Source organism: Ictidomys tridecemlineatus, chromosome 13, assembly GCF_052094955.1.
Source record: "Ictidomys tridecemlineatus isolate mIctTri1 chromosome 13, mIctTri1.hap1, whole genome shotgun sequence".
NCBI lineage: Eukaryota > Metazoa > Chordata > Mammalia > Rodentia > Sciuridae > Ictidomys > Ictidomys tridecemlineatus.
The window spans coordinates 60,632,956-60,658,014 of NC_135489.1; the positions used below are offsets into that span (position 1 = coordinate 60,632,956).

General features: G+C 38.2%; 1 protein-coding gene and 1 pseudogene across 2 annotated transcripts in view; one reads left to right on the forward strand and one right to left on the reverse strand.

Annotated features, from left to right (window-relative positions):
- Positions 1-21,394, reverse strand: part of LOC101975743 (contactin-associated protein-like 3) — a 203,046-nt gene extending 181,652 nt beyond the window's left edge. The window contains exon 1 of one of the 2 annotated variants that reach the window (XM_078030403.1): positions 21,100-21,394. In XM_078030403.1, coding sequence (XP_077886529.1) covers positions 21,100-21,184 — 85 coding nt within the window. In that variant the 5' untranslated portion in view covers positions 21,185-21,394. The remainder of the gene's footprint in view (positions 1-21,099) is intronic. The other variant, XM_021719995.3, reaches the window with a different exon arrangement.
- A 1,828-nt stretch (positions 21,395-23,222) lies between these two features.
- Positions 23,223-23,689, forward strand: LOC101976021 (U11/U12 small nuclear ribonucleoprotein 35 kDa protein-like; annotated as a pseudogene).
- Positions 23,690-25,059: the final 1,370 nt, after the last annotated feature.

The window sequence follows — 25,059 nt, forward strand, 5'->3', positions numbered from 1 at the left end:
AGATGATAAAAGTCATAACCTAATCAGTAGATTAATCCATTTGAAGGATTAATAATTTAAATAGATTATTGGATGATAATTCTAGGTGGGGTACTCTAAAGGAAGCAGATCACTAGGGCAAGCCCTTGGGAAATATATTTTGTCTCTTACTCCTCCCTCTCTGTCTGCTTCTCCTCTAATGAGAGGTGAACAACTTACCTGTGCCAAATCCTTCCACCATGATGTTCTGCCTCACCTCAAGCCTAGAGTAATGGATTAGGTTGACTATGCACTGAATGTCTGAAATTATGAGCCCAAAATAAACTTTTCCTCTTCTAACTTGTTCTTGTCAGATCTTTTGATCACACAACACAAAGCTGACTAACACACACACATATAAAATTATATATATTTATTTTTCCTCAGGTGATTTTAGAAATTTGGAATTTCCAACAGTTGGGGAATATATAATTGACTTGCTCCTCCCAATCTAAATGAAACAGTTTTCCAGTTTTTTCTTTCTAAAACTACCTAATCTATTCTTCCTCTCAAATGAAAAACAACTCTAGGTTTCTTTGGTTAAAAACAACCCCTCAGTAATACATTAGCTCTTATGTTCTTCAGCACTTTCCAAATTCTATTCATACACAATTGCATATAAATGATATCTTTTTTGAATGAATTATCTTCTGAACTAGATTAAATAGTCTTCAAAGGAAAATATGTATTTTCATTCCTCAACACATCACAATGGAACCTATTCCCTGGACTATAAAAGACAATGCATATAAACTCCCCTGGAGGTGGACTTTGATCCTACTTGGTCCTTCCACTTGGACTGTCTGAATCTCGGGAGTTGCCAATGCTCAAGACCAACACTCACACAATGGCTCCCCTCTGTCTCTGAACCTCGGACAATGTCTGATTCAAAAGAACCTGTAAATATCTGGTGATCATTTCTCTATCCATAAGAGTAAGAACTGGAACTTTTCTTTGGATCCAGGATCCTTTGTTCCTAATGTCTGGTGACACATTAAGGCCTCTAAGAATTGTGAACATCAGGGTCCACTTACTCACCCTTCCCAAGTTTGTACTCACCCTTCCCAGGTTGTACTCACCCCACATAGCTGGCCCTTAATCCATCCTCATGAAGATTCCCATAATATCTTTGCTATGTTGTATCCTACTTCTGAACTTTACCAAGTATACTGAGTCACTGGCCCATGCTACCTGAAGCAGACCAGAGATCCCCACCCAGAAGACCCCTTACCATAATTGTTCTTATTAACAGACTATCAGCAAAAATTTCTACAAAAAAAACTCAATGTGGGTTAGGACTTCCTATTTTTGTGAGGACTAAATTGCTCTGTCTTATAAAAGCTGCAGACTTGATGATGTTACTACTGCTTTTGTGGTAAAACCTCTGACTAATATTAAAAAATGGAACAAAAAAGCACTTGTCTTGTTCACCTTCAGTCCCCTTCTCCTACTAGGTATAAAGTTCAAAGAATTTCCAGACTCGAGGTCCAGAGAAATTTTAGGCGATAGCCTCTATGGACCCTGCAGCCAATAAACCTACTTCCTGAAAATTCCTTGGATGTCCAGCCTATTCTGTCCCACATCACAGCCGCCAAAATATATGCAGTAGAGAGCATGCATATACCTGCTAAAACCCACAGTGAATTACAAGCTCAGAAACTTGGCATGGAAAATCCATGGATGGCCCTTGCATAATTCTCCAACCACACCTCATTCCCATCCATCTGTGCCCTCACTTGCCTCTAAACATATTCCACAATTTATTTATTTTACACATACAAAGGGATTATGTCTGGCCATTAGCAACATCCTAATTTAATCTTTTGTTTTTACTTCTGAACTCTTTTTTCCTATTATAGCAATATATTCATCTGTTATTTCATGGGTCTGCTTTATGGCCGTGGCATTAACTCAGAGATGTGTGGTGGATCAATCTGTTGCCTATAAACTTATTTCTCAGTGTAATTAACTTGTAAATGTAATTCTAAGGGTCATATTACAAGAAACAATTTCCATTGAGTTTAAGGTTGTCATACAGCAAATTAGTACCCATGAATTTGAACTATTATTAAACTATATTTGGTATGAACTAAAAACAATAATTATTCTTATAATTAAATGATACCTTAGGTTCCTTACAATGAAGTGGATTCATGCCAATATTGTTTCCTTTTTTAGTTCACAGTATTTGTGAAAAGCCTTACATAATTTTTAGAAAAATAACTGAATTATAAAGGTAGTTGTCTTCTGCTGAGGGCCATTACCAAGTAGGAATGACGCATCGAAATTTCCTTGCCAAGCATACCCCATGCTGCTTAGAGGACATTTGATGGGACATTGCATGCATGCTTTAATGAGGTGACCTTGCTCAAGGACCTAGGCAGATCCGGGTTTAGAGCTGATCAGGTTTGAGGAAGTAACCGGCTCCTTGAGTTTAAGGCGTTGCCAGTTTAAGATAATGGGTTTTAGGGAAGTTGGAAGTTGAAGATTATTGCTGGGATTAGGGTGTTCCTGCTGCTTGTTCCCATTGAGTTCTCGTGAGATTAAAATGGGATTTGGAGATAGCCTCGTGGAGTAGGTGGGTTGTGCGGGAGACGGCAGAACGCGTTTGCCCCTGGACCTGTGTGGAGGCGGTGTGAGAGCTGGAATAAAGAATTGCTGTTTGAACCTACAAAGCTGTGAGTGCCTCGTGATTCTGGTGCCAAGCCGAGACATTGGCCTTTGGCAGTCTTCCAATATTAAAATTCTAATGGCAGAAGACATTTAACTGGGCAGGTACTTGCTAATAAAAAGAGCCTCCTGTGTAATATCTAGTTTTGAATTTCCAGAAAACCTGGGAGAAATACACAAAATCTGTTTTTTAAAAAGGCTTCCTCTTTATGTACAAGCCTCTTAATTCAGTTAAAAATGAAGGCTCTGATTTAGACCACTTTATAGAGAAAAGACATGAAAACTTCACTTAAACCAGCTGATGTTGTTTTGGGGTTATTTTTCCAGCTGTATGTCTAAGAGCCTATTGGGACCAGCAACAGAAAAAAATCAAGCCTATTGCTTCATGGTTCTAAAATTGTACAAAACCGTATGATTCTACAGAACCTTTAGGGAACTAAAGCTCTGGATGGAGAATTGTTCCTAGTTCTCACTGACTAATCTGCTTGGTACCCTAAAAAGAAAATGATTTGGACCTGCTAGAAAGCCAAACTTTTTTTTTTTTTTTTTTGGTACTAAGGATGAACCCAGAGGTGCTTAACCATGAGCCACATCCCCAGCCTTTTTTACTTCTTCTTTTGAGAAAGAGTCTCATTAAGTTGCTTAGGGCCTCACTAAGTTGCTGAGGCTGGCCTTGGAACTTGTGATCCTCCTGCCTCAGCCCCTGAGTTGCTAGGATTACAGGTGTATGCCTCCATGTCCAGCTAGAAAGTCTTTTTTTTTTTTTTTTTCCTTTTTGGTGCTGGGGATAGAACCTTGTGCACTCAAGTCAAACACTCTACCAACTGAACTATACCCCAGCCCTAGAAAGCCAACATCATCCCAGTTATTCTTAACTAACCACTGAAAAAACATGCATGTGGCAAAAGAAACTGATTCTAAACCATCAGGGTGGTTCTAAACTCATAACCCTTAAATAAATTGTCACATCTATCTTAAAGGCTCGGCACATTTTTGTAAAGAACCAGTATTTATCTTTACTTCCTTAGCTTTTATCATACTTCCTGGCACACAGTAGACATTTGAGTGGAAAGTTGGAAAGCTCTTATACAACTTTCTAAAATCTTCATATCTGTTATTTCCACCCAGACCTATATTGAGCTCAAAATATTTAAAGAACCAATTCATCAGCCCAACTTGATGCTCCACACCTGTAATTCCAGTGACTCAGTAGGCCGAGGCAGGAGGCTCACAAGTTCTGAGGCCAGCCTCAGCAAATTAATGAAGCCCTCAGCAACTTAGCAAGATCCTGTTTCAAAAAATGAAAAGCGCTGGGGATGTGACTCAGTGTTTAAGTACCCCTGGGTTCAATCTCCAGTATCAAAAAAGAATTTAAAAAAAAGAACCAATTCATAATAAGAGGAGAACCATGGGAAGTCTAAATTTTTCAGGTGGGTATTGAGTGGGTAAATGACAGCAGAAGTCGAGAGAACAGACTGAGGAAAGGGCTTCTCTCTGGCTACCAGGAGAGATTGCCCCATGCAGCACTCATTTCCAAACACACTCCTGGCTCTATTTAAATAAACATGTAAGTAAAATTCAACAACCCACCATAATGAGGAATAGTTTTCAGAAGGAATCCACAAATTGAACATTTAGGGAATTTTTGCATTACGAGAAAGTAATATCTCCAGATTTGTCAAAATTGCATCATTCTATGGAGTAAAATTCATAGAAACAGGTAGAGCTGTAATTTCTCAGACACCCTTTTCCATACACCTTTTCCATCTCTTCAAGTCAGAATTCAAGAGACCTTCTGGCTAAGGGTGGGAAGGTCCTAAGGCTGCCCTTGCTCAATCTCTCCCAGGGCCCTCTGGCTTGTCTAACACTTTCATTGATCTGGGAACCCTGCATGTACAGCAACAGTTCTCAAACTTGAAAATAAATATAAATCCCCTGGGCATTTAAAAACTAACAATTCCTCACCTCCTCAACTGAAATTCTGATTTCCTAACTGCAGCTTATTCTGAACCCTATCAAACCAGAGCACTTAGGATATGGTATATGGTGTTTTTGCACTCAAGGCAGTCAGACTATGAACTCCAAAGAAGGAAATGCACAGATTCAGGTCAACAGCCCCCACATCTCTGCAGTGATGAATTCCTGGAGTGTGTAGAGATGTGCCCTACAATGCATTTGCACAGGGGTAGTCCTGGCATCTACAGTGTGCTCTGTGGTTGAGGGTGACATCACCACTGGACAGCGGGGCAGTGTAAAGACAACATAAAATCCCAAAGCCCAAGCTAGTGCTTGAGAAGTCACACTGGAATGTTAGGCTGTTGACTCATATTAGTAATGATCTTGCTCTTAATGCTCAGTTTCAAAAGATTTTAACTATCCATAGCTTGCTAGCAAGAGAACTGCCTTGCTATGTAACTCTTAAATATTAATGTTTAACCAACTCTTTAATATCATTTCAAGGGGTGAAATCTATTATTTTAAAATCAAATGGTTTGTGACTTTTGTAGAATTCTATAAAATTCTCAAATTCTTTATTCAAATTATTAAAATAATCACAAAGCAATCAAATATGTAATTTTAATTTTTGTCCATACATTTGTTTACATTAATTACTTTTTTGAGTGAATAAAGAACTTACTTTGTAACTTTTTACAAAATTTTTACATCTTGAGTAAAAACTTTTTCACCATGGAAAACTGAAGACAAAATTACTAATTAGCTCTCTATTATATTGCTGTAGAATAATCAAAACTTGCTGCACAATTTTTTAAACCCTAGGAATAACATGAAAGTTCAGATAATCACTTCTATTTAGAAAAAATGTTTCTTCTGAAAATCCCAATGACTTTAAAAACTTACAAAAATTTAATAACTGTGCTATCACATTGGATTCATAAATATAATAACATCTGTTGTATTTTCAGGACAAGACTTAGGCTGCAAGAGAATATTTTTCACTGTCTTAGAAAAAAATAATTTGGTGCCGATGTCTTGGGGGGCACCAGAATCACGAGCCACCACACACCTTTGTAGGTTCAAACAGCAATTCTTTATTCCCGCTCTCACACCGCCTCCACACAGGTCCAGGGACAATCGAGTTCTGCCCTCTCCCGCACAATTCACCTACTCCACGAGGCTATCTCCAAAGCCTATTTTAATCTCACGAGAACTCAATGGGAACAAGCAGCAGGAACACCCTAATCCCAGCAATAATCTTCAATCTCCAACTTCCCTAAAACCCATTATCTTAAACTGGCAACGCCTTAAACTCAAGGAGCCAGTTACTTCCTCAAACCTGATCAGCTCTAAACCCGGATCCGCCTTGGTCCTTGAGCAAGGTCACCTTATTAAAGCATGTATGCAATGTCCCATCGAATGTCCTCTAAGCAGCATGGGGTACGCTTGGCAAGGAAATTTCGATGCGTCATTCCTACTTGGTAATGGCCCCCAGCAATTTGGCAATTTGAATATTTGCAATTTGAGAATAATTTAAAGAAACATTAAAAATTTCCAAAGCTAGCAGGTCACAGTGACACACACCTGTAATCCCAGCGGCTCAGGAGGCTGAGATAGGAGGATCAGGAGTTCAAAACAAGCCTCAGCAAAAAGCGAGGTACTAAACAACTCAGTGAGATCCTGTATCTAAATAAAATACAAAAAATAAGGCTGGGGATATGCTCAGCAGTCGGGTGCCCCTGAGTTCATTCCCTTGTACCTCCCCTCAAAATTCCAAAGCTAAAGAGCAATTTATGATAAAATAGGAAAGCAGAATGAAATGCCATTGCAAAGACAATTAACAGTGAGATTCCAAAAGCTTTCCTGACTACAATATATATTCTATTGATATACACTATTATATATACTGTATATGTTCTTTTTTGCTTGTTTTTCCCTCACTCCCTCCTTCCTTCTTTTTTTTTTTTTTTTTTTTTTTTTTTTGAGAAAGAAAACCAGGGATAGTTGGCTGCAAAATCTCAGCAAGCCCCTGGAGAACTGGCTCCCCTCTCAGGAGATGAGCCTGGGCAGGACTTGGCCTGGGCATGCTCTGATTTCTCAGGAGATATTTGGTTTTCCTGGGGGCTGTCTTGGTGGCCACTCTCTTCAAAGGAAGTAAAAGCAGAATCTGAGGCTGTGGTATGCTTTTAGGTCACCTGCCTATAGCAAGTACAATCAATCCATACCAAGTAAAAGTATTTATAAAAACAAATCTCCATAAAATACCCCTTGTCCCCATTAAGTCAGGGACAGAACTTTTTATTTATTTATTTTTGTGGTGCTGGGCTTTGAAGCAAGGGCCTCATGCATGACAGGCAAGTAGTTTACCTCAGCCTCATGGGGAGGGGAATTCTTTTCCAACAAAAGGTACAGTAATTTCTTTGAAGTGTTCAAGGAATGAATAAAAAAATAGACAGGAAAAAAGGAGCATTTTTATTTTATATTACAAAATCTAGAGTCAGGTGACACTGAAAGCTTTAACACATCTAATTTATTAGGGAATCTTTTCTGGTTTAATTCATTAGTCACTGAGTAAAATTATATTAAAGCATTGCTCTTTAAGGTAACATTTACCTAAAATTATTTGTATTTAAATATTAACAACTCATTAAAAAACTTGAGTTTATGTCTAAAAAATTTCCATTAAATAATAATTTCCTTTAATTGTTCATGTTTATTAAAAAGTATAGCCTACTATTGTTCCAATAATTGAAGCACTCATGTTTAAGGAGCATATGTTTATGTGTATGTTTATATACCAAATAAACATTAAATTAAATTAATACTGAATAATGCAATACATTCTCAGATTTTAGTTCTTTAGATACATTTATAAAAATAAATTATCTGTTTTATGTTTTCATCACATGGTGCAACTAATCATTTCTTAAGAAAATTTACCTAGAAAAGGTGTTTGTTTTTTTTGTTTCTCAAACATTTACTATGTTGTTCTTTAATATTCATATCAAAAAATTTGAATGTTTTAACTCAGTAACAAGTAGATTTTAAAAATTCAGGTCTGGGGTATAACTCAGTGGGCAAATGAATGGGATAGGCCCTGGGTTTAGCACAACACTGAAAGAAAAAAAAAAAAATTCACAGGATATATTTAGTGACCCTGCAAGAGAGTAATATATCCCACCCCAAACACATTCCTTTGGCCTATTTCAAATTGGATATTCAGAAAAACTCCAGGCTCTGTGATCACAGGGATGACTCTGAAAGGTGGTTCTTTTGTAAAAGAAAAGTATCCATCTACATTAGTAAATAGCAGATGTGCACAATGGTTTTTCCATTTTATGTCCCCCACCTCCTTTCTGCCTAAGAAGGCTCTAAACATAGCAGGAAGAGATTGGGATTCTAAAACCTACCCAGATAAAAAACCCCATCTGCATCACAAAACACCCTGGCTGGCTGTGGGATGCCCACCTGCAATAAAAGGGTGTATATTTTTGTGAATTCTGTTAAGCAGTGATCCCTCCTCCCCCCCCCCTTGCTGTGGTTTTCTCTTTTTGCACCTTAATAAATTTGTATGTTTTTTCCTCCAATTTTAAAATCTGTCAGGGTATACCAGCAGAAATGTCCCTTTGTCTGAGTAACACTTTTCTTTTATAAATCTAAATCTAAATCTATACCCTATAAGCATTACTAAAGCAGAAAATTTAAAATTAGTGTATAAATATTGACAAATCTGCTAACCTCAAGAGACTGCAGTTTTTTTATGGAAAAATGTATGATTTTTTTTAACTTGGTGTTTCATTCCATTTTTTAAAATATTAGAATTAATTCAAATATTTAAATTGCTCACAGAAAAAAAAAAAGTGTTTACCAGCAATAGTAATTGTTGAAACTTCTTAAATACACTGGTAGGACTGGTAGAAACATAATTAAATACACTGGTAGAAGCATAAATTAAATATACCCCATGGATCCACCCAGGGATCACCTAGCCACCACAGGTAAGCCTCCCTGGGGTCAGGCCCCATAGAAAGTAGATTATAGGCCATGAATGGTGGTGCAGAGCTGTAATCCCAGCAGCTCTGGGAGGCTGGGCCTCAGCAACTCTGCTTCAAAACTAAAAAACAAAAATAAAAATAAAAATAAAAATGGCTGGGGATGTCCCTCAGTGGTTAAACACTCCTGGGTTCAATCTGTAGTTACCTACCACCAATTCAAAAATGAAAGAAAAAAGTAGACTGGGAAACCCTCACATGTTTAATGATCTCATCCACCCAGTCTACACCATGCACATAATTTCTGGGTTTAGGGGAAGATATTCTTATATAGAACAGTAAATGAACCAACAAGCACTCATTGAAACAAAACATGACTTTTTTCCTAAATAGGAAACAAGTCTCATTATTAACAGCATGCAAAATATCACACTTATTTTCTACTGAGCATTTCTTACACAAAACCAAATCTCAATTTTTTTTTTTAACAAATGTTTAAGGTTAAAATCCACTGTGTTCCCAAAGAACATAAATAAGAACATTCTCCTCCTTATCTTCCCCATGTAATGATCTCAGTCCCTTTTATAACAACTGAGATTTTTCAGATAACTGTTAAATATCTACTAATTTAGACCTTATCAAATTTTACCATGTTTTATTAATTTGCTTTGCCTGCTATGGATTAGAGTTTTTTCCACTACATTTTCTTTGGATTGTCTCTTCTTTGTGAAACACGTCCTTCCTTTTTTTTTCCACTAAGTTTATGGGTAGTGAGTAGGTAGTATGTATTTCTGAATAATATCTTATTGAGATAGAAGAAATAAAAGGTAGAAAGGAGACAAAGGAAGAAAAGTGAGACTACTTTAAACTCAAAGCCTTGTGATAAATTTCCTCATACCTTCACTCTCTGGGTCAGTTTTCCTCCCAGGCCTGTTACTTCCCAAGCCAGATTTTTTTCCCCAGAACTGTCACTCCAAAGTTTCTAAGAAATCTACAAATCTCAGGGTTCCAGAAAATTCACTCACTTATGAAAAGTGCCTTTTAGAATAGATTAAGCAAAGGGAGATTCAATATTTTAAGAAATTCACACATTTCAAATGTTATATATTGATCAGATAGAGGAGACAATATAAAGATCCTAAGACAGCCACACCTCACATACCTTCCCATGCCACCCCATGCAAAGACAAGAGCCTGAGTCCCGAAATGGTGCATCTCACTCCCTTGACAGCCGAATTCTCCCTGAAATATGAATTTGTTGCTTTCCTGAAAAATCTCTGCTCCTCCCTCTCTTTGACATGTTTTGAAATTCTTTTCTGCAAAGTTTGTCAAGGATCCAGTCATCCTGAGTTAAGGTCTCCCTTTTCAGGATCTCCTCAGACTCCCTTCAGTGACATTATGTTTTTTTTTTTTTTTTTTTTGGTTTTCATTACTGTGGTGCAGGGGATCAAACCCAAGGCTTTATGCATGCCAGGTAAATGATCTTACTACTGAGTCAAGCCCCCAGCTCATGGGGTCTTAATAAATTACGAAGTTCTCTTCCCTTACTATGTACTGTTTTTGCATTTCTTTTTGCTTCTTGTATCATTGCTCTGCTAAAGGCAAACTAGTTCTCATTCCTCCACAGCAAATAGATTTATATCACTATCTTTGGTGGTTGAAAATGTGACCTTGATGTTTCTAGGTGTGCTTTTGTTGTTGGGTTTTTTTTGTTTGTTTTTTTTTTTTATCTTTTACCAGCTTCATGAAGCTTCTCTATGACTTTAATGTTACTAATTCTCTGAAATTTATGGAACTGACTTTATGGACACGGATAGATGCAAATATTTCATAAGTAATTGAGGCTGCATAATATTTATCAATTGTTATATATATCAAACTGGGAAACAGTTTAAACAGTTTATTAAAATCTTCTGTATTCTTATCCTTTCTTTTTAATTGTTTCCTACATGTCCATTTTAACCAGTTCTTTTCTTTTTTCTTTTTTTTTTTTTTTTTTTTTGATACTGGGAATTAAACCCAAGGGTGCTTAACCACACTGAGCCACATTCCCAGTCCTTTTTGTATTTTATTTGGAGACAGGGTCTCAAAGAGTTGCTTCGGGCCTCACTAAGTTGTTGAGGCTGGCTTTGAACTCTTGATCCTCCTGCCTCAGCCTCCTGAGCCGCTGGGATTACAGGTGTGCACCTCCTCACCCATCTTAACCAGTTATTTTCATTATATATATATATATATATATATTTACATACACATACACACACACACACACACACACACACACACACACACACACTTCTATTCAGTGATCCTCCTTGAAATTTTATGCTGATTCTGCCTAACAGTTAAAGGATAAAAATAAACAAATTTCACCTCCCTTCACCAATAATGTAAGAAGCATGAATGCTTTAATTCTGACTATCTTTCTACATTTATTTCCAGTTGTTCACTTAGATTTGTCTTCTTTCCTTTAATTCCACCAACTGCACACAGATGTTGTGCATACACCTTTACTATTGTTTCGACATTGCAATTAGACTTTCAGGAGCATCATTTATGTAACAGCTGCTGGATTCTAACTACTCACACCTGCCTCTATAATTGCTTCCTTTCCTGCCCCACCCCCATCCACTAGCACTTCCTTAGTGATGGGTTGGTGGTCTTGCATCCTCTGAAGTCTTAAAAGATTTTACTTTTCTGCAAATGACTATGTCCCCACCACTCTTGAAAGCTAAGTCTATAATCCTTGGTGTTTATCCCCTCTTAGAACTCTGAGAGCTCATGGGTCTCAATGTTGTTAGTTATTCCTACCCCTGGCTGCTTTCTACAACTTCTACTTCTGGTGTTGGACAATTCCCATATGGTGATGTTGGTGGTGTGCACTATTTTCTTTTTATTCCTACACATTTCAAAGTCTTCCTGACTCACAAGGTTGGTGACCTGCTTGAATTAGGAGAATTCCCATAGATCATCTGTTAAGTCTTTCCTCCTCCTGCAGAACCCAGGTCACATGCATGGATCTTGTCACTCACCACTCTGCCCTTTAACCCATTTTTCATATTTTCCTTTTCTTTGTCTCTCTGTGTATGCCAGTTATTTATTTCAGATCTGTCTTCCAATTGGCTGAGTCTTTATCCACCTATGTCTAATCTGCTGTTTCAGAATTCACTAAATTCTTTATGTCAATAATTCACTTTTTCGTGTCTACATACTCTTCTTTTTCAACTCTGCTTGATCGTTTTCATGTAAAGACTGTTTCTTTATATGAAGGAAACTGAAAGAAATAAGTTACTTATTCTGTTCTTTTTTCCTTTCTTCTATTTCTATAGACATTTGGCATTCTAAATCTATTTCCAACAACTACATTCATTTTGATGTCATCCTGTAGTTTGTTATTTCTATGGGCCCTCCTGTGAAGTAGTTTGTTTTCTTATGCATTTAGCGCATATATTTCTATTGTGAGCGCTGGTGACCAGGCACCACATTTTCTTTCGAAGACTTTAGAAATACCAGTCAGATAACAAGTAGCCCATGTGTCCAGGGGCTATTCAAAGGAGCATATTTAAGGATCTGTCATGCATCACGTAATGACAGGGACACATTCTGAGAGACATTAGGTGATTTCAACATTGTGTAAAGATCATAGAGTGCATTTACACAAACCTAGTTTGCTTAGACCACCACACACCTAAGCCATATGGTATATATAGGCCATTGCTCCTAGGATGCACACCTATACAGCATGTTACTGTACTGAATATGTGGTCAATTTTAACACAATGATTGTTTATCTAAACAGAAAAAGTACAGTAAAATAGTGCACAGTAGCAATATTTCAGTTCAAATAAAATCTTTTGGGACAAGCATATATGCTCATCACCAACCAAAACATCATTATGGGCACATGACTGTACTAATTTCTTCAGGTACCTGGTAAGAAGTACTATCTGCAGACTTCCACAAAAAGAAATGTAGTTCCATTTTTCAAAAAGTTTACATTAAACATGAGGGGCAGACACACAACCAACCGTCTGCCATATAAACTTTTTAATAATAGATGCTTAACTAATTAGCTACAGAATTAGTGCATTTTGATTTATTGACAAGGTGATTCAGGTGAGCACCTGGTCAAGGTTCAAATTACAAATCAGTTTCTGGCCCCACTTCTGAGCAGTTACAAGCCCACACCCTCTAGTCACAAACTTGGGGTAAGAACACACAACACAGCTGAGACAAGAAAAGCCAGATCTTGGGATTTTACTAAATATTTTAGGAGAGAGAATCAGTCACATTTTTACTTCCTCAGCAAATATATACTGAGAACTAACAATCTTCCTGAACCCAACAAGATTCCACCTGATCTCCCTGTAGTGACTGCAGTGATTCCCTCCACAGCATTCTCCACCCATGAGCTCCTCAGGACACACAGGTGCACAGGCACATAGCAGAATCCCCAAGATGGATCCCACTAGTTAACTGAATCTGAACTCAGAACCCAGCCTGAAAGCCATTTGCTGACTGTTAGGTGGCACACTGGCCCTGAAAATTCCTGAAAGGGCCACAGCTAAGCTTGGTAGCCTTCACCTGGACACTGTGTCACTGCCCCCAAATGAATGGTCTCTAAAGTTCTCAGTTTTTTACTGTTTTATTTGTGCTGCTTGGACTAACCAATGAGCTATGAGCCTCCCCTTTTATCTTGAATTCTCCCCTAGTTAATTTCTGTTGACAATAGTGATAATTTTACCACTTTGCCTATCAATTCACCACTCCCAGAAATACTGTATTCAATTTAACTTTAACAAGTTCTCAGGCTGCCAAGGATTTTAGGTGTTAACATAACAAATGACTGTAAGTCTGAGTCCTGCAGGCAGAACCTGCTCTAAGCCTTCAGGCAGCAGGTGATCACTGCAGGACTCCAACCAGTGATTCCATGGCTTGCTCACAAGTCAGAGAAATTTTCTTGTGTCTTGAGCACACCAAGTAATGGGACATTACAAAGAATATTTAAGCCTCAGCCAGAGTTCCAGGGCTATGGAAATTAAGATAGAGTCCACTGTCCACCAGCCCAAGAATCACATGGCATTACAATTTCCTTCTACAGAGAATATATCCACTAAGTCAGATGATGGAACCACAAGCAACACATACCCAAAAAAAGCTACATCCTAAAAAAATTAAGCAAGTTTCATAAATTTATCTACTATCATAATATTCTCCCAAAATAAATACAAAAATGTTGTTTGTTAGTTAAAAACTAAACTATCCAAGTTTCTATTCATGAGTTAGATATAAATGACACTGATGCTGCCTCCATGCACATCTTATATGCACAAGCATATCTTATCCTAAAGAGTAAACAGGAAGAGTTTAATGAAAGCTACAGCACAGATAAGAGATAGTATACATTTTTTCCCACTTTGTGATTTACAATCTTGGAGTAAATTTTTTATTGCTGTGCTATTAATGAGCATATAATAAGTATGTAGTTTCTAATTTTAAGCTAATTAAAATGCTAAATGTTTTTGTGAATTGCACTTGCTATAATCATTGATATTCATTCACATAACACTACAGTACACTGATTTAGTTCAAGTTGCAGAATCAGCCCAAGAGCTCATCAACAGATGAATGAATGAATACAATATGGTATACATACACAATGGAGTTTTACTCAGTCATAAAGAAGAATGAAATAATGTCATTTGTTAGTTAATGGCTGAAACGGAGAACTCTGTGTTAAATGAAATAAACCAAACTCAGAAAGTCAAGGGTAAAATATTCTCTCTCATATATAGAAGCTAGAGAGGGGGTTAAAAAAGGAATAAAAATGAGATCTCATGAAAACAGAAGGGAGACCAATAGGGTAGAGGAAAGAATTGGAGAGGGAGAGAGCAAAAGAGGGCATGGGGAAGTCCCAGGGAACAGAGTCTAACAAATTAATTATGTCCCTCTGTGAATAAGTCACCATGAATCTCACTCATATGTACAATTATGATGCACTAATTTAAAATAATAATGAGAAAACCGTAGAATACAGTAAGTGGATGAAGGAGGGAGGAAAGGAGGAGAAAATATTGGGAATGATACTGATCAAATTATGATATGTGCATATATAAATATGGCATAAGGAATTCCACTATTATAGTTATAATACACCAATACAAATAGTAACAATTTTTTTAATAGTAACAATTTTTAAAGCCAAATGTTTTATGCTTCTATTAGTATTCATTCTAATATGTTGAAAATACCCATTATTTGGAACCTAATAATATTTTTATCTCTTTTCCAGCCAGCTCCCTATTCCCTTATTGAAGATTAAAAGTTCTAATGGACAAGAAAGACATACAGTATAAAAGGACAACTGAACTAAGCACTGTGAGGATCACACAATGATATGCAATGCCTACATCAGACTACTGCTTTCAGAGTTAAAAACACTTAAGCAAAGTGTTTGACTCTTAAGCAAATAGAGAAAGGTTTGTAAGCTCATTAATGAATGATTAGGGAAGAGCATTTTGAGAAACTGGACTTTTACAGGCATTTTTTAGAGGATGAAAGAAAGAGATTGATAGATTACATAAAAACTAATTATTATCCTAGGGCACTAATATCTTTATAGTTATCTTTCATACCTGAAACAATGCACTCATCAATTTAGCAGGTAACATCTCAGTGTCTCAATTATAATCAAATAGTAAACAAGTAAGCATGCTGTGGGAGCATTCTCCTAGATAATTAAGCAATCATAGACACCTATTAAACAATGCCCTTGTAGAAGACTGAGAGGTCACCCTAAAACACTCTTTGACAGTATTTACAGTGATACAGAATTTTTCTTAACATGATTTAAAAAAAAAAAATTAAAGCATATGCTTTAGAATTCAAACTAGGAAAAATACATATCTATATTTTAAAGAAACATATTATATTTGGTTTTATGCCTTTCAGAAATATGCAGAGATGTATAATGCAGCTTTTAAGAAGTTATTCGATACCAATAGCAGAGGCCTAAGGCAATTGGCTTATCAGTGGGTCCCAGAGGCAGGTAGAAATAGGTAAAATTTAGAAGACACACTAAAGAACTTTTTGTGTTGAAATAACCCTTCAAAACTTCTAAAAAAAATTAGTGAGGGGGAATATCCTAAAGTTCATTTCATCTTTGTTATTTAGAAACCTGAGGCTACAGCTAAACCCTGGATCAATTACTACCAAATTGTTTAAGCTATTTTACACTTTTATATTCAAACTGCTTTTGATTTAAAGGGGAAAATTCACCATAACATTTACTCATTCAAGGAGAGTTTTCTGTCCTTTATTAGGTATTTTGGAGTGATTTGCTCTCCCTTTTCCCAAACAATCCACACAGAAAAGAAGATTTTCCTGAGGCCCATGAAGCTTGAGTTTTCCTCCTTACACCATTCAGGCATGGTAGAGGCACTGAGAATGTGTGCTTGTGGTCATTTTATTTGCTTTTGCTTAAAGATTCTCCTACAATTCCACAATCTTAAGACCCCCACCAAACCTGGCTCACTCCTCACCTGATGCTCTGGGCTGAGCAGTCACATGGACTTTTATTAGAGAAAATTATTTTGTTTTCTGTAAGTATGCACACACACTCTAGCCTTCACATTTCTGGAAAATACATTCGCATACTATGAATAAGGATCTTCTTACTAGTTTATCAAAAGTTCTTTTTAAAAAACTCCAAGTTCAAATGCACATAAAAACACTGATACCTGTGTCCAGAGCCATTTGCCCAAATGCATGGCTTCCCATTCACAGGAAGCCTTCCTACATACACCAGGTTGAGCACCGGACAGATGAGACTCACTCTAAACAAACATTAAGCATACTACAGAGGCAAGAGCCTGCCTCAGTTCAAACATCAACAGAAGCTTAGTCCCTATTAGCCAAGGCAATAATTTCTTTATAGACTATGTTGATCCTCTTAGCACATGACATTACTTGAGATTGAAAATGTTCCTTTGATAATAAAGAATGTTGACAGCATTTACCAGATAAGAACAAACAATTCCATGTCCACTAAATGAGATAACTTCTGAAAGTACAGTCTTACAGAAGACACATATGACAATGACACTATTAGATATTTATGTAAATAAATGTTCATGACATTATACTCCTAGCAATGGGAGATTTTTCTGTGCCTCCATTCTGCATGACCATGATTTACACAAGTATTTAAGGTTGATCATGTTCTCAGGTAAAAATAACTTACTTAAACACTACAGTTGCCTATTATGTGACACTGGATATTTATACTTGAAACTAGTAATATAGTGCAAGAACTTATCATATTAATACACTGTCACCAAAGATAATATAAAGTAATGCTTTCTACAGAAGAGACCCAAGGCTTCAATGAAGAAAGGGTACAAATCTTCAAATCAAGGTATCAATATGGTTATTCCTCAGGTCAAATGCTCAGTATTACTTGAACATCATGGGTTTCCTTCCCATGTTGGCCAACAGAATAGACTTGGTCTGCACCCACAGTTATGGGCAGGGACATTTCCATGACCAGTTTTCTGGACTTAATGGGGAGGAGGGAAGACATCAATAGATGAAAACAAACATTATTACTCTTAAAAGAGTAACTCAGAGTATATGTCCAACTGTAATGAGCCAGAAATTTTTTTCTTGGAATATGAAGGGCACTTTTGACTGGGGAAGAAAGCAAATGGAAGCTTCTGGAGAAAAATTATAGGTGTGCAGATTCCAAGTCAGACCTACCACTGAATTGACTCCCTGAATCTGGATGTGTGGTCACTTATCAAATATTGCCATCAAGGAATGAAATTGCTAACATTTACTTCAATCCTCCTTGCAGTAGTGGAGGCACAGCAGTTGTCCCATAGAGCTTGTACTTACCTACTTGGAGCCAATGATCCAGCTGTGAGTTAGCTTCCAACTGTGTAGTTGCTACATAGGGGAAGGGTAAACCCTATTCTTCAAAGTCACAATCCATGAGACAGCTTTCAAGCACTGGACAAATAATCAAAATGTGGACATTTTATTATTCTCCCTCTTCGTCCTCCAAAATGTGCCAAAATTAATAAAGAAATGATAGATTCACAGGGAAAAATGATAAAACAGAAAGCTACCTTTTTTCTCCATTTGTGCCTCCCAGTAGGAAGTAAAGGAAATGACAACTGCTTATACAGAAAACAGGACTCTATAACTCAGAATCTGTGTTCAAATTTCCCCTGGAGTTCCCTTCAAGAGAACAGTTCCACATAAAACACTCTCATCTTGACTAAAAGAGTTTTAGAAGGCAGCCCAAGCAGTTGCTTATGTGTTTTTTAAAATATCAGATCCTATGTCATAGACTATAGGTTGCAGTCCATGCAACTTGGTTTTCCTCAGGGACAGAGAAAATGTAGAGGAAAAGAAAAGAGAGAGAAAGGGGAGGGGGGAGTAAGGGGGGAAGGAAAAAGTAAAGCACAAGCCAATGGTACAGGCTATCTAGAAACATTTTATTCTCTGTGCACAATTCTCCTGACTCAAAATTTCCTGCTGATTAAAAAGATCATGTTGGAACTAGGGGTGTAGTTCAGTTGGTACAGTGCTTGCCTAACAAATGTGAGTCACTGTGTTCAATCCTCAGCATCACATAAAAATAAATAAATAAAATAAAGGTATTGTGTCTATCTACAACTAAGGGAAAAATTTTAAAAAGATCATGTCAAAATGTGAATGATCTCTGTGAGCACAACTTCCAGCAAGTCCTGTTCTGGAAGAAATGCTCTCATGACCAAACCTCATTGCAAGCTGACCCATAAGGAAGAATGGTTTCCTCCTGAGAATCATCTATGAATGAAGGAAAAATGACATTCAGTCTGTGTGCGAAGAAGACCTACGCATTTTTTTAGGTTTATGTGCACTTCTCATTTCTTTTGTGTTGGTGCTTAAAAATATTTCAGTTTAGTCATAAAGTCTATAGGAAAGGATTATTTAAGTTTTCAAAGCACTTCTTAGGAAAATGAAGGTTAGCCAGCAAAACTGTTGAGCAACACTGAGGTCCATGGCTTTGTATTAGAACCTGAAATCCCACACTGCTAGCAAACTCCTCTTTAAAATTTCTCACACACAAGAGGCCAGCCTCAGCAAATTAGCAAGATGCTAATCAACTTAGAGAGACCTCATCTCAAAACAAAAAAATAAAAAGGGCTGGGGATATAGCTCAGTGGTAAAGTGTCTGGTGTTCAATCCCCAGTACGGCAATATTAATTAACTAATTTAATGTAATATCTCATAAGATGGTACAGACATGAGAATAAACTCTCTATCATGACTTGATAATAACAGATTTCAAATACATGTTTTAAGTACCTTACTTATACACACACACACACACACACACAAATACTTCCCAAATAATCAGAAAACAAAGAAATATTAGCTTATCTAATTAGCTTGTCTAATGAGGTTAATAATATTTATTCTCCATTATTTCTACTCCCACAAGTCATACTATCAGAATGGGAGCCCTAAGGAATTATCAAATGACTTTTTCTAGACTCTGTGAACCTTTAAAGCCACAAGCCATTTAAATAGAATCTTGACATTTGAAGAACCATCAACAGATTGACCTTATTATCTAAAATGTCCGTGGCAATATAAATTTATTTTTTAACATTAATTTGAGTACTAAATACAACAAAATAAAAAGAGGGTGATACATGAAAGCTAGTGTTGATATTTACAGAGTCAGCCAGAGAGCCACAGGGAGCTGAGCTTAGAAATACATTCACTACAGGCAGATGTACTGCCCCTCCCCACAGAGCACCTGCACTTGTGACTCCTTAGCAAGAATGCTCAGTGTCAGAGGGGGCACCCTCTTGGATTCCAGGAAATGCAATACCAATGAAAAACAAAGAAAGAGTAAAACAACTAACAATGTCAATATCACACAATTAAAACTAAGGAAACAGGAAAGGCAGCAAAGTCCTCTGCTCCTCTCATGGCAATGGTTTCTGAAGCCACATTTACTCCAAGTTATAGTGACCTCCAGTGACTTATTTTTAATTGTACTTCAGTGACTGTGGGTGGAATTATCTGACAATTTGTTTCTACAAACAATTAATTAGTCTGGTTATTTTTAAATCTCTTAGCAAAATGACAAAGCTTTCTTGAAGGACCTTAATGATTGGGTTTTATGTAAATGCCCCGTTTGAATTAATTCATGGAGGTGGTTACACAAAGCTAAGTTAAAATTGTGTCTGAAATGCAGGTTGGCATTTGCATGTTCATTTGTTGCAGAGACTCACCTACACTATGGCCCTAAATGAATGGTGGAAGGGTAACTTTGCAATGCTTTTCCCTTCAGGCTAAACTTTCCCGTGATGACAAAGCTAAATCTGGATACATGGCAGCAAGGTCAATTCTGAACATGCCTACCAGCACTTTCTTGAAAGTCACATTAATTTGTCCTCCTGCCCACAACTCGATTTAAAAAAAAAAAAAAAAAAAGAGGAGGTATGGCAGAAGGGAGTGAAGGACATGAGAGACTTAAAAAATTCCTCAGGTAAGGGGCTGGGGGTGTGGCTCAGCGGTTGAACACTCCCCTAGCACTTGCGAGGCCCTGGGTTCGATTCTCAGCACCATATAATTATAAGTAAATAAAATAAAGGTATTGTGTCCAACTGTAACTAAAAAGTGAAATATTTTTTAGAAAAAAAAATCCTCAGGTAAAGAAAAGCCTGTCATGGAGATCCTTAAACTTTTTAAACTTTGTTTTTTAATCGTCAGATTAAAATGCCTTGAGGTCTGCTGAATCTATCTGGCTAGCAAACTGAACCCCTCAAAATTAGAAGCAGAACAAATCACAAAATACAAGCACTTGAACGTTTAAAACCTGAATGGCAAAACATTTTTCCGCTAAGCAAAAGCCCTCTCAGGAGAGGAGCTGGAAGTCTCCCAGAACATGCCACGAAATCTAGGTACCCTGCTGCTGTGCCTACCAATGCAGCACCAGAGTTCTCTGGTCCGCCCCACCCCACAAAGCGCCAACTGCAAGGATATACGCTATGCAGGACAGAACCAGTTCAGCAGTTGTTTCTCTTTCTTACATAGTTCTTACAAAACGCACTTATAATGAAACTGCATCAGTGATGGCACTTGCAAGCTCCTCTCAGTTCGCTCGCCTCATCTCATCTCTAAATATCCTCATGCTAATTTTAGGTTTTACAAGAACTTGCGCTTACTCAAAGAATATGCAAAAAAGCAGCCTAGGTCTGGGGCCACAAAAGTCAAAACATGCTTCGTATATTTTAGATGCGACAAGAGGGAAAACAATTTTAAACCATCCTATCTTACCGGCGGGACTTGGAGATATTTTTAACGCTTCGTTTTCAGAAACAAGCCAGTGTTACATTTGTTAACCCTAACAACACAATTTCTAAGTTATCAATATAAGTTTTAAAAGCTCTACTGTACTCACAAGTATTCCCCGCCACCACTTTGCTGCAGGTCTGCGCAGACAAAAGAGCTAGCATCTTGAGCAAGGCTCCAGCCACAGGGTCCATGTCTACACTCTCTGGGGCTTCCCCACCCCACACTCAATATCTCGCTCCGTGCCCAGATCTCCTGGCGCGCGCCTTTCTTTCCTCTTTCTCCAGCCCGCGCAGCCTGACGCGGCGCGGAGGTGGAACCTGCAGCCGCACCCACCCAACCGCCACCAGGCGTTCCTCGCCCCCAACGCCTGCGGAGCCGCGCGGTCCAGGCAGCTCTGGGCCGGTGCTTCCAGTGTGCCGCTGGCGCTCCTAGTGGTAAGTAGGGAAGTGCAGACAGGAACCGCAAATCACACCTGGATGGCTGCTGGTGATGCAGGGGAGGGGTGGCTACAGACCTACTTTCCTAGCTAGTTTGCCCTAAGTTTCCCCACACAATATGCCCCCGCTAATATGAACAATTCGATATACTTCAATTTAAAGAAGCCAAGTATGAGTGGTACTTGCTCATTAGCATTGTGTCTCCACATAGTATTGAGGATGGATGGTAGAAAGTCTGTAAATATTTTGAGTTGAAAAGAGGTTGGAACAGAAATAACTAAGAGAGGTTTGAAGAAAATGATTACACATAATAAAACTTGCAACAAGAATATTTTTGTCTTCTCAGTTCGTTTCATGAACCAGATTTAAAAAAAAAAAAACACTCCAGCTGTAATGTAAGATTTTTATTGTACATGTTCCTACTTGTAAACTTGAGAGTGCTGGTCATTATGTATCTAAAAGAATTATGAATTAGTATCCTAGGAGGAATAATCTTAGTCCAAATTCCACAAGAGAAGCAGTGACCTTACACTAAATAAGGGGACCTGACAGATTTAATTAGTGAATGAAGTTTGGTGAATTTGTATTGTTGCTTTCCACTCAGCTTAATTTCCCTAAGGGACATTTTGAAAACTAATAAAATTTGTAGGTAAGGAACTGAGAGAAAAATATGCTTCACACTCTAAATCATCCAGAAGACTCAGGAAAAGAGAATCAGGGGTTTCAAGACTCATGACCTTGAAAAATATTAGCAGACTTAGAGGAATCCTCTACTTCCTGAACAGGCTGTGAGCAGAAGTAAATGAAGGAGTCATGAACTGGCGCCAAGTACAAGATTAGTGAATGCAGCCTATGGGAAGGTTTTTTAGTCAGTTTTTGCCTCACTGTGACCAAAAGACATGACAAGAACAGGAAAAGTTTATTTTGGCTCAGTTTCAGAAATCTCAGTCCATAGACCAACAGCTCCATAGCTCTGGGCCCAAAGTAAGGCATAATATCATGGCAGAAGGGTGTGGTGGAAGAAAGCAGCTCAGGGCATGATGAGGAAGCACAGAGAGCTCAGCTGACCAGGGATAAAATGTGAACCCTAAAGGTAAGTACCCAATGACCTTACCTCCCCCAGCCACACTCTCTCTACCTGCCCACATTTACAGCCCAGTTAATCCATATCTGTGAATTAATCTACTGATAAGGTTAAGTGTTTTAGTCAGCTTTTTTGCTGCTGTGAATAAAAGGACTGAACCAGAACAACTGTAGAAGAGAAGTTTATTTGAAGGTTCACAGTTTCAGAGGTCTTAATCCATAGAAGGTTGGCTCCATTCCTCGGAGCTCAAGGTAAGGCAGAACATCATAGCAGAAGAGTGTGGCAGACAGAAGTAGCTCACCTGATTATCAGTAAGCAGAGAGAGACTCCACTCACCAGATACAAATATATATCCCAAAGCCATGCCCCCAATGCCCTAACTCCTCCAGTTACCACTCAGTTAATCCCATTAATTCACTGATTGGGTTAAGGCTCTCACAACCCAATCATTTCTTCTCTGAACTTTCTTGCATTGTCTCAGAGGTGAGATTTTGGGGAACATCTCACATCCAAACCATAACATTAAGGCTCTCAGAACCCAATCATTTCACCTCTGAAACTTCTTGTATTGTTTCACACATGAGCTTTAGGGGACACCTCATATCTATGTATACATTCTCACTGCATACATAGATCAGAAAATGAAAGCTCTTGGGCATCTATCTGCATAACTTGGTGCATCTCTGCAAGCCCAAGCATACTAAGAACATGAACAACTGGATGGCATCACCAGGGAGTATGAGCTGCTTTTTAAAGCCAGCAGCATTGATAGCACTGATGAAGACCCACACCACCACAGGTGTGGCAGGCCATGCTGGAGTAATATCCCCCCCCCAGTAAAGACATCACAAGAGAACCCCCCACCATCACCCCGTTTGTGGCAAGGTTAAACTTGCAGACCTAAAAGACAGGTTAAAGGAAGTATTTTCCCACTGTGGTGACATCTGGCAGCTCCAGGTGGTGAGGGACTTGGTCATGAGCTTCTCCAAGGACTATACCTTCACAGAGTACAAGAAAAAGTTTGAGCTGCTGAAAGCCTATCTGGATGCCAGTGGCCTGGTGATACACCTGCACATGATATTAGTGGACTATGAACTGGAGCAGACTCTCCAAGGGTGGATCCCTCTATATCTGGGGTGGGAGAACTAGGAGGAAAGAAGGAATCTGGGCAGTAGAGACTTGGGGAAACTGATTGGCCTTTTTGAAAATATGAATTTGCTGTTTTTTAAGTACCACCTCTATAGCGAAGGATAAAGAGTAAAGGAAGGAGTGATCCCAATACCAAAAGAGACACTAGGACTCCTGGACAAAGGATCCAGACCAAGGACAGGGGTCAGGAAGAGATGTCAAGAAAGACAGCCAGCCAGGGTGTAACATAAAAATGACTGGCAAAAAGAGCAGGACCTTAGGACAGAGTAGGAAGTAAGCAATAACAGACCTGAAAAGGAAGGGACAACTAAGTAGGAATGGCAGGGTATTTGCCTTTATGCGTTAGACATACAAATCTGTACAGTTGAATAAGAATTACTGATAATGGGTTGGTGGGGGGGGGTTTGAAAGATTTTAAACCTTCACACTTGCCTGAAAACTAATCAGAAAAGGTGTTTTTATTATTGCTATTTTATAGTCAATAACAATAATAATAACAACATAGGACTAGAGAATTTAATAACCTGCAAAGGCCACAGAGCTAATACTAGATGTGCTGAGAGCTCAGTCAAAACATGTAGCTTCAAATTCCAAGCTTTCATTTGCCTTTACTCCTACTCAGGGGTTCAGAGAGCAGTCCTGGAGTCAGGAAAGTTCCCCACACCATAGATCAGCAGTCATGGGGAAAACACCGAAAAGAATATCCCAGGGAAGATGCAGGAGGTAAAGTGACTTTCATTCATTAATCAGATGCTTCTGCAGTATCTGCTGTTCCCAGCACCTAAATATTTTATTTTTAACTTTTTACAGCAAACATAAATTAATGATTTGCATTTAAAGTCTAACTTTTTAAACCTATATACCAAGCTCTGCATATGTATGTGTATGTGTGCACATGTACACACACACACACACACACACACACACACACACACACACACACACACAGCTAGGTATACACCAAATAGGGGAAAGAAGTTGAAAGTTGAAAGTGGCATAAGCCTCCAAAAAAAGAAGAAACCAACAGCTGATGCTCAGGGCTGTGTGTCACTCATAAGAAGAACGGTAGATCAATCTTTCCCAAGTGAAAACAACCTCGTGGCATTTCCTGACCAATGCCTCCAGTCCTCTTCACACAGCTGGGCAAGCCCAGGCACTGAGAGACTTGAGGACCTGCCCCTGAGAGGAAGAAGGATCAAGTTGGTCAGCTGTAGTGAAGCCCTTTCTAAGGTTCTCTGCAGGTTAAACATGACTCCACTCATTTCCCTTCTTCATTAGTGATTTTCTTCCCTTAGATTGTTATTTCTGCATGTCTTATTTAAATCTGAAAATGCATTTAAGTTTACTCTCATGATGAGAACCAATTTGCTATTAAATCTTCTGAAACTGAAAGCAC